Below are 10,057 nucleotides of genomic sequence, written 5' to 3' on the forward strand. Positions count from 1 at the left end.
CAAGAAACCTGCAATCTCGGGTCTGAATGACTACAGGCCTGTCGCTTTGACATCTGTGGTCATGAAGTCCTTTGAACGTCTCGTGCTGGACCACCTCAAGAGTGTCACAGGTCCCCTGCTGGACCTCCTGCAGTTTGCCTACCGAGCAAACAGATCTGCGGATGATGCAGTCAACATGGGACTGCACTTCATCCTAGAACACCTCGACAGTCCAGGGACCTACGCGAGGATCCTGTTCCTGGACTTCAGCTCAGCCTTCAACACCATCATCCCTGAACCCCTTTCATCCAAGCTTCTCCAGCTCAGCGTCTCACCTGCCATCTGCCAGTGGATTTACAGCTTTCTGACGGGCAGGACACAGCAGGTCATGCTGGGGGAGGCCACCTCATCCACACGCAGCATCAGCACTGGGGCGCCCCAAGGTTGTGTCAGAACTACTTCGTCTAGCTCCTTCCAGAATTTCTCTTACACCTCTAGGTCAAATCCTACCTGAGGGGCATAGCCACTAATCACATTATACATAACACCCTCAATTTCAAGTTTCAGCCTCATCACTCGATCTGATACGCTTTTCACCTTTATTGGCCGTCATATATATACAGGACTACGCCAAAATACACGCGACAAAGCTAAAAATAAACTATCTTGTTCTTACACTGTCCACCTGTTCTGTTGCGTTTTGTTTTTGCTGCATTTCATTTAAGTGTGTAGTCAGAGCTTAACAATCAATCTCTCCTTTTGTAGCCTGATGCTGATTCCATCATGATGAACTGCCAACCATATTTGAGTGAAAAAAGGGCATCTAAGGAGACAAATGAGAGAAAGCTAAATCAACTTTCTCAGAGATTTCTTACAGGAAATAGAAATGTCAGAAATGTAGAACGCGCGCACAACAATATCAACACTTAAAAAACTAACTGAGTCTTGTCCCAGCTGTGAACTGGCTCAGACTAAGATTATAAAATGTAAAGCTCATGCAATAAAACCTAAATTAAAAAAATACAACAACGCGATTATATAGATTTAGTCCTTTATTTGTACGGATAATGCATAATTAACGAATATGACGTATGTCTACAAACGGACATCTCTCACTCAATGGGAAAAAAACCCCCACAGAGGTACAATGAGATGTAAAACTTGAAATAAATATTGATCGACAGTGACAGGAAGTGTGAGAGCAATTCACCAGTCCAGATGGCGTCTCCACCAGGGGGCGCAAGTTCCCAATACTAATGCCTATGATGACATTGTAATGTATTGTGGATTCACCTTTAATTCCCATTTCCAAGGGTCTCTCCTCGCTTGCCATCTATTGTGGGTCTATTACAGCATACTTGTTTGGCTTAAGTTATTTAAATATGTACATATTTTACAGATATGTCATGCAATTACGCAGTTCCATTTCACAGAGCCTTTTGTCGGTCGGGGCTTGTTGCCGCCATCCTCAACCATGCCACCCCATGCAACCGCACACGTCAGAAAGTCCACCAGTTACCGCCACTGCATGAGATCCACCCAAGGTGAACACACTATGAGTTAACTGAACTTCTACCAATCAGCTGTTCTGGAACTGCATACTCAGATTTTCCTATTTGAGACAAGAGTTCAGGTTTAGATTTGTTGAACCTCTTTTCTGGAATACCCCCCAGAAACTTTATTTGTGGACTGAGCAGGTAAAAGGTTTATTGCCAGCGTGTGTTTTTGTGTTGGCGAATGTTCAAATGTCCCTTCTGAGCAAATCTTTTCCTGCAGTCTTCTACTGTATGTGTGGACAATCACGTGTTTTCTCTGATCTGTCTTGGCAGCAAAAATGTGGTCCCATTGAGATTTCCCATTTTTGTTGTCAGCGTGACATGTTATATCACCTTTAGAGTTTTCGTCGTCATCCTCACTCTTCTCAGTGATGGCAGTCAATGGCAACTTGGTGATATCCTCCGCCTTCTCTTCCTCTTTAATGGGCAGGGGCTCTGGCTCTTCTTCCTCCTTAATGTAGGGGGGCTCTTGCCCCTGCTCAAGACATAAATCTTCCAATCCAGAACTGAAATTGCAGAATGAAGTAATAGGTTTCTCTCCATTGTGGGTTTTAGCGTGTGTTCTCAATTGACCTGTTCTAGAGAATCTTTTACCACAGATTACGCAAGCAAAAGCTTTCTCCCCAGTGTGAATTCTTGTGTGTGTATTTAAATGTGCCTTAAGTAAGAATCTTTTACCACAAACTGAACAGGCAAAAGGTTTCTCTCCAGTGTGTATTCGCGCGTGCCTTGTTAAACTGTCCTTTATATAGAAACTTTTACCACACACCGAGCAGACAAAAGGTTTCTCCCCAGTGTGCATTCGTGTGTGTGTTTTCAAATTTCCCATTACAGAAAATCTTTTACCGCAAACTGAGCATGCAAATGGTTTCTCACCAGTGTGCATTCTTGAGTGTCTACTAAAATGTCCCTTATGATAGAATCTTTTCCCACATAATGAACAGGAAAAAGGTTTCTCTCCAGTGTGTGTTCTCATGTGTACATTCAAATTGTACTTGGCAGCAAAGGTTTTCTGACACTGACAACATTCCCAGCGTTTTTTTTCTGTGTGAAATGTCTTGTCACCTTTAGCGTGTTCATCATCAGTATCAGGAGAGTGTGACGTTATGCCGTCACTATCTGATAGCGGAGCTAACAGGTTGTCTGATTGCGATCGTCTACAGTGGTCCCCATCACCTTCTGTTGTCATATGTTGGCTTGAGCTACTGCCTGGAGGCTCCACCCCTTTAAATTCCCTACTTTGACCAGGGTTAAGCAGTGACCTCTGAGGTTGGTCTACATCATCTTCACTCTTCACAATCATACTAGTCATTTGAAAATTTGTGAAATTTGTCTGGAGCTCTTCCTTTTTAATGTGAGTGGGATCTGGTTCTTTTTGCTTTTTAATGTGCGGGGTTTTTGGCGCCTGTTGCTCCAATCGGGAGCTACGCTCCTGCTGCTTATGGCAAAGACTTTCCAATCCTGAAGTATAAGTGCAGAATGAACCCATCAAAGGTTTCTCTCCAGTGTGTGTTTTATTGTGTCTGTTCAAACCTCCTTTTTCAGCAAACCTTTTACCACAAACTGAGCAGGGAAAAGGTTTTTCTCCGGTGTGTGTTTTTTTGTGTGCTCTTAAATGTTCTGTTCTGGAGAATGTTTTACCACATACTAAGCAGGCAAAAGGTTTTTCCCCAGTGTGAGTTCTTTTATGTGTTTTTAAATGTGCCTTCAGTAAGAATCTTTTACCACAAACTGAACAGGTAAAAGGTTTCTCACCAATGTGTATTTTTGTGTGCCTTATTAAACTATCATTTATATAGAAGCTTTTACCACAGAATGAGCAGACAAAAGGTCTCTCCCCAGTGTGTATTCTTGCATGCCTTATTAAGCTATCTTTTATACAGAAGCTTTTACCACACACTGAGCAGGCAAAAGGTTTCTCCCCAGTGTGTGTTCTCATGTGTACTTTCAATTTATACTTGGAACCAAAGGCCTTCCCACATTGAAAACACTTCCAGCGTTTGTTTTCAGTGTGACATTTCATATCACCTTTGAAGTGTTCATCCTCATCAGTGTCAGGAGAGTGTGACGTTATGTCATCACTATCTGAGAGCGGAGCTAAGAGGCTGTCTGATTGTGATCCTCCAGCGTGGTCCCCATTCACTTCTGTGACGTTTGGACTTGGGCTGTTGCCCGGAGGCTCTGGCCATCTTTCCCGACTTTGACTTGGATGCAGCTGTGACCTCTGACCTTGGTCTTCATCATCTTCACTCTTCACAATGACACCCATCAATGGAAAGTCGGTGATATCAGTGTGCTGCTCTTCCACTTTAATGTGGGTGGGCTCTGGCTCCTGCTGCTTTGAACGAAGAACTTCTTCTCTGATGTCTGCAGGACACAAGACAAACGCACTTTGCATAACTGTTGTTGATTACTCCAGGCCACGTACGTGCTTGAGGACTCCGCACAATTTGCACAATTGTCACTGTATCAGATTATCGCATTACTAGTCACTAAATGTGTATTTTGTCATCGTGGCTGTTTGTTGTCGTACCAGAGTGGCTCCAACCACCTGAGACAAATTCCTTGTGTGTTTTAACATACAGTACATGGCCTATAAAGTTGATTCGGATTCAGAAAAAAAAACAAAAACAAGGTTTGGTTAATTGAAGTCTCATATTTTGACTTCTATGATGTGTGTTGTTGTTTATATGTTTTTAGCAAAGTTTATCAGGAAAATTTATAACTATGAGGTTCGAGCATAGGGTTGCATGGTATATCGGTACGAAAAAAGCACTGTGATACAATACCATACCTTTTCAGGACCGGTATTACAGAACCTGGAAACATATTTTGTGAAATTGTGTACACTTTTGATTGACTGTCAAAAACTTTGTGAGGACTCGTGGGATACACTCCAGCAACTAGAGGCTTTAAAGAGGAATGAAAACCTCCCAAATTTTAAAGCATGAATCAATATCAATTTGTATCGTAATAAATCACGTTTGATAAAATGTTTGATGGAAAGAAATCCGGAAGAAAACCACGCTGCAATGAAGGGAGAAGCTAGGAAGAGAACTGAGATCCACCCTCAACCTCTCGACCTATCACGGCCCAGCCAAGCAAATTTGGTTACATCATCAGACGCTCTGCTTGTGGCCAAAATGTACGCGCACGGCTGGATTGGACGCAACAATGGTGTGGTCCACTCAGGTCGGCCAGCATCACGCACTGTGCGGCTGGTATTGCAAGACAAGTCCGGTTTTGGGGGATACTAGAGTAGACCACCCCAGGACTCCAGCAAAAGAAGGTTCAGACAGATCTGGTGGTGTATTTCAAAACAAAAGTCCTCTGAAATCTGCTTATTTAATTGTCAATATACCGGATTTTAACCGGCTGTCATCTGCGCCCATTATGGTGGCAAATAACGATTATTTAAAGTGACTATTAATTTTTTTCCATGAATTAAATATGATTCAGTTACTGGTTTGGTTTCCAATGTGTCAGAAAATTGTTGAAAATGTTGATCATTGTTGAGTAAAAGCTGATGTTTGCAAATATCTTATCTTGCTTAAACACAAAAGACAACCAGTCTGCTTTCATGGAGGACTACAGAAATCCAAAAATATTTACTATTGAGCGGGTGAAAGAGGGTTTGGACAATTTTAAGTTAAACAGTGGCTCGAAGCGATCAATCGATTATTAAAATAGCTGTCGATTCATAATCGATTAGTTGTCGATTAACCGATTCACCTCCTATGCTGTGTCAAATTTACAAGACATACTTATTTTCCCTTTTTTTAACAACACAATTTGTTTATTTGATTCAATTATCTATTTCAACTGAACATGGTACACGTCTACTAATGTAGCAAATATTCTTGATCATTGGTTCGAACGTTTGTCACCATGGCACCCACATTTCTCTATTGTCGCACCCACTTGTGGAGTGTTCAAAAGAAGCCTATATAACACTAATATCATATTTTTAAACATAACTACTCATGCTTACATGTTTAAAGTTCCTTTCAGAGAACCTTATTAAGAAACTGAAGATGAACGTAACTGCATGCACAATTTTTTTTTATATTTGTCACCAATTGCTTCTTTTTAGGAAAGTGCAACATCTTGTCTTCTTTTTAAATGACGGCTGCCGACCAAAACAACTGGAAAAGTCTGAATTATTAGTTTTTTACAACATGGCTCTGCGACCCACTTTTGGGTCCCGACCTACGAGTTGAGAATCACTGTTGTTAATGTTATGTAAAAAAGTAATACAGATTGTTCTCGTTATTTAGCCAAAAATTATACATTTTAGAGGTGTCATTGCATTATCGCAATACTGTCATTTTCGCTCAGAGTTATCATGTGCTGCTGCCACAGAAGAGTATCAACTCGTGTGTCTTCCTGTGTCTAACTGTTGAGCTTTCAAGAGATCTTCCAAGGGCACTATGCTGCACTTTCAACCTTTTTCCAAATAACAGCCTGTGTCTGTGTTGATGTGAAGAGAGCGACAAGACGTGAACAAACCTGCTCCGCGTAATAACCCAACTCGCGGCGGCTTGAAAGCAGCGTCCGATGACTGACGTCGTCGCTCGTTCTCCTCTTTTGTCCCCCAAACTTCCCTCTCGTACTCTTCTTCTTTCACACTTTTTGCACACATTTCCACACTATAGTCACTCATCCGCTGAGCGACGTGTTGCTAACAAAGGCCTCTCTTTGTTAGCAGCTCGCAAGCTATGTTAAGCTAGTTAAGCTAGCTCGAGAAGCTTCCACTCGCACCGAGACGTGTTGATGCGGGCAAGAAGATTGAATGGCTGATATTGTACTGCGGTAAAATACTGCTGGGTCGAACTGTGTCGAGACTTCAGTACGTTTAGTATTAATTCAGCTCCAAGTCTTTAGTGAGGCGCGTGTTGTTACGCAACCCCTACGTGGAAGTAAATTCGCACGGATTCGCAATATGCAGCGATACGGAAACACCACTTGGACAAACTAATGCTCAATGGCCACGTTTGCTGGTAAAACCAGACGGGCTTATGACGAGATTATTGCCTTTTTAAATATACGTCTTGAATTTCAGTTACTTATTCTATTTTTTTTTTAATGAAGCGCCTATTTAACATCTTATGTTTATTTTTAATGGAATCGTCTCAGCTTCCAGGAAATAGCCGCGCGCATGGGCCCTAGCTACAGCGTCAGGCGACCCAGGCTGAACGGTGGTCTTTTACTGCCACCTATTGACCAGAAGTAGTATTGTTCGTTTCAGAATATAAAAACTAAGTGGGTTTAAAATGGAAAATAAAATCCCAACACTCTCAAACCTCTGACAAAATAAATAAAAAGATACACCAATGTAATGACACTTAAAATATGCATTTAAAAAAATATGCATTTAAAATCAACCCAAAAAGCATATGTATTAAATAAATTATGCTGTTAGTTATCTTTAAAAAAAAAAGAAAAAAAACCTTTGATTGTATTTTGTTATGTTTAAGTTTTAGTTTTCATTGTTTCATATTTTTTTTTGGTCAACTATAATAAAGAAGATACTGAACATTATCACTGATTATAGACTTTTAATTTATTCAGTCTTACTGTACATATAGGGTACACTTTTATAGTTTAGCACAAAGAGTCCGTTGCTTCACAGTCTATATATGAAAAGCTTCATTTACTGCTGCTCCTCTCTACCAGCACACTTGTGTTTCTTCACATTGTCTTTACGAGAGAATCTTTTATCACACACACTGCAACTGAATGGTTTCTCACCAGTGTGTGTTCTATTGTGTCTTCCTAAATGTCCCTTCTGAGCAAATCTTTTACCGCAAACTGAGCATGAAAACTGTTTCTCCCCAGTGTGTATTCTTGCGTGCCTCGCCGAATCTGCCTTCAGAGTGAATCTTTGACCGCAAACTGAGCAGGCAAAAGGTTTCTCACCCGAGTGTGTTCTTGTATGCTGAATTAAACTTTCCTTTAGAGAGAATTTTTGACCACAAACCGAGCAGACAAAAGACTTCCCTCCGGTGTGTGTTTTTGTATGCTTAATTAAACTTGCTTTTACAGAGAATCTTTGCCCGCACACTGGGCAAGCAAAAGGCTTTTCGCCAGTGTGCGTTCTTGCATGTTCTTTTAAATGTCCACTTACAGAGAATCGTTTACCGCAAACTGAGCAAGCAAACGGTTTTTCCCCAGTGTGTAGTCTTGTGTGCCTTATTAAACTTACGTTGAAAGAGAATCTCCGACCGCAAACTAAGCAGACAAAAGGTTTCTCGCCAGTGTGTGTTCTTGTGTGCCTTATTAGATCTGTCTTCATATTGAAGCGTTTACCACAAACTGAGCAGGCAAACTGTTTCTCCCCAGTGTGTAGTCTCATGTGTACTTTCAAAGTATACTTTGAAATATAGGTTTTGCCACACTCAGAGCATTTCCAGCACTCAGTGTGACATGTCATATCATCTTTAGAGTGTTCATCATCATGATTATCCGTGTCAGGTGAGTGTGACGTTATGTCGTCACCATCTGATAGTTTAGAGAGGCTGTCTGCTTGTGATCCTCCACAGTGGTCTCCATCACCTTCTTCTTCTTCTTCATCTTCGCTCTTGACAATGACAGTCAATGGAAAGTTGGTGATATCAGCCTCGTGCTCTTCGTCTTTAATGTGGGAGGGCCCTGGCTCGTCTTCCTCTTTAATTTGAGTAGCCACAGGTTCCTCTTCCTTCTTAATGTCGGTGGTCTCTGGCTCGTCTTCCTCTTTAATGTCGGAGGGCTCTTTATCGCCCTTAACCCGAGGAGACTCTGGCTCCTGCTGCTCAGCACGACGAGATTCTTCACTGACATCTGCAGAGCCCAAGAAGACATATATGGTTTAGTTTTAAGTCAAGCCTTATGTTGCGACTTTGTTTTACTGTTCATACATAGTATGTTTATACGTAGGGTTATCAAGCGAGCCAGACGAATGGAAAAAAACAGTAAAGATGAATTAAAAAAACTAAAAATGGAAATCCTAATTGACGTAAAACAGGAAACGTTTTGTAGTCTGATTTCCTGACAGACGGAGAGAAAAAAAATGCTTGTATTTTTCCATTGTGTATGTAAACATGTTTTCAGCTGTAAGCATGTATGAACACCAACACTGTTGAGAAATTCCGGTTTTGAACTATTAAATTCGGTTTCTATTTTCTGTGGTTCTGACAAACATCAAAACGTTCCTCGATGTGACACGTTTATAGATTTCGTCCACGATAGAACCCTAAATGTCCTTGATACACTCTTATTGTTCCTGTTTTCTGTCACGTTTGAAGAAATTCCGGCAATCGTCGTTGTCATTATATAGTCATGAGGATTTCATTAAAAAAAATAAAGACAAGAGAGATACTTTGAAAACGTGAACAAACCTGCTCTGTTGTGCACCGCAACTGGAGGCTGCTTGAAAACTGCGTCGAGTAGACGACCTTGTCTTCCGTTCTTCTCTTTTGTCATTCCTGCGCACGTTTTCACACGATACGCACAACAGTTTACCGCTTTTTTTTCTGCTTTGCGACGTCGATGACAAAACGCGTCTGTTTGTTAGCGGCTACCAATCCTAGCTAAACTAAGCTAGCCGGTGAAGCTTCAACTTGCAGCGAGACGGGATACGGATACGAAAACTTCATGAATGTTGTTTTACTTCATTTAATGAAGTATTTGCGTGACATACTGCGACGGGGCTTCAGTACGTTCACTACTAATCCAGTAACAGTCAAGTGTTTTCTGTGCCTTGTGGTTAAACAACACGTATACGGAAGAAGTATGTCTGCGGCTGAACTTGTACGGCAACTCCACTCGGACAAACTACATTTGTCTACCAATTCAGGGTCTGCGCAACAGATTTACGTTAGCGTCCTGTAGCTGTAACAAATAGGCTATCCCAGCAATCTTCGGGCGAGAGGCGGAGTACATCCCGAACTGGTCGCCAGCCAATCTGGATGGATGGATGGATAGATAGATAGTGATTTTACACAGTATTGTATCTTTACATGAATGAAATGCAAATGGGATATAAACCCAGTAGGGCTCTGAGATCGACAGACTCGGGTCAAATAGTGGAGCACAGAGTCCAAAGCAAACGCGGTGAAGCAGCATTCAGCTATCATACGGCACACAAACGGAATAAGGTTAAAAACTTTTCTTTTTTTCTCATGCTTTTTAGAGCATTTCCACATTTAAAGGATATTTCTTGCACTGTACGCTGTTTTAATTGTATTTTTATTTTATTGGACTTTTTTCTCTTTGTTTTAAATGTTTATAATATTTTGTTTCCATTTGTTCTTAATCGTGTAAAGCACATTGAGGTACCGTGTGTATGAAATGCGCGACATAAATAAATTTGCTTTGCTGTGGTTTGTTAAATCTGTCCAAAAAAACGTGGAAAAGCAATTTCTCAGTATTTACTGTTTGTGAACATTTGTCCTAGCACACGATATGTTCGTTCACGTCTTGGGCTAAGGCCTAAAAACCTTATGACGCCCCTGGTAACAGTGCTTGAACAATGTACATTGTAC

General features: G+C 41.2%; 2 protein-coding genes across 2 annotated transcripts; both read right to left on the minus strand.

Moving 5' to 3' along the window:
• Window positions 1-1,022: 1,022 nt before the first annotated feature.
• LOC133473229 (zinc finger protein 665-like) lies at window positions 1,023-6,494 on the minus strand. Its single transcript, XM_061764801.1, has 2 exons — window positions 6,045-6,494; window positions 1,023-3,902 (listed from the first exon to the last, which is right to left on the minus strand). The coding sequence occupies exons 1-2, from the start codon at window positions 6,196-6,198 to the stop codon at window positions 1,615-1,617; spliced, it is 2,442 nt and encodes an 813-aa protein (XP_061620785.1). The 5' UTR covers window positions 6,199-6,494; the 3' UTR covers window positions 1,023-1,614.
• Window positions 6,495-7,080: 586 nt separating this feature from the next.
• On the minus strand, window positions 7,081-9,460 carry LOC133473247 (gastrula zinc finger protein XlCGF52.1-like). The gene is made up of 2 exons (XM_061764827.1): window positions 8,912-9,460; window positions 7,081-8,354 (listed from the first exon to the last, which is right to left on the minus strand). The coding sequence occupies exons 1-2, from the start codon at window positions 8,994-8,996 to the stop codon at window positions 7,189-7,191; spliced, it is 1,251 nt and encodes a 416-aa protein (XP_061620811.1). The 5' UTR covers window positions 8,997-9,460; the 3' UTR covers window positions 7,081-7,188.
• Between the last annotated feature and the right edge of the window lie 597 nt (window positions 9,461-10,057).

The sequence above is a fragment of the Phyllopteryx taeniolatus genome, unplaced genomic scaffold (assembly GCF_024500385.1).
Source record: "Phyllopteryx taeniolatus isolate TA_2022b unplaced genomic scaffold, UOR_Ptae_1.2 contig_24, whole genome shotgun sequence".
NCBI classification, from domain to species: domain Eukaryota; kingdom Metazoa; phylum Chordata; class Actinopteri; order Syngnathiformes; family Syngnathidae; genus Phyllopteryx; species Phyllopteryx taeniolatus.

Bases quoted from the DNA above. Each gene is read 5' to 3' on its own strand.
- LOC133473229 (XM_061764801.1), bottom strand. From the start codon at position 6,198: ATGAGTGACTATAGTGTGGAAATGTGTGCAAAAAGTGTGAAAGAAGAA. The intron at 3,903-6,044 runs GTTTGTTCACGT...TGTGTCCTGCAG, and splicing joins TGGGTTATTACGCGGAGCAG to ACATCAGAGAAGAAGTTCTT.
- LOC133473247 (XM_061764827.1), bottom strand. From the start codon at position 8,996: ATGACAAAAGAGAAGAACGGAAGACAAGGTCGTCTACTCGACGCAGTT. The intron at 8,355-8,911 runs GTTTGTTCACGT...TGGGCTCTGCAG, and splicing joins TGCGGTGCACAACAGAGCAG to ATGTCAGTGAAGAATCTCGT.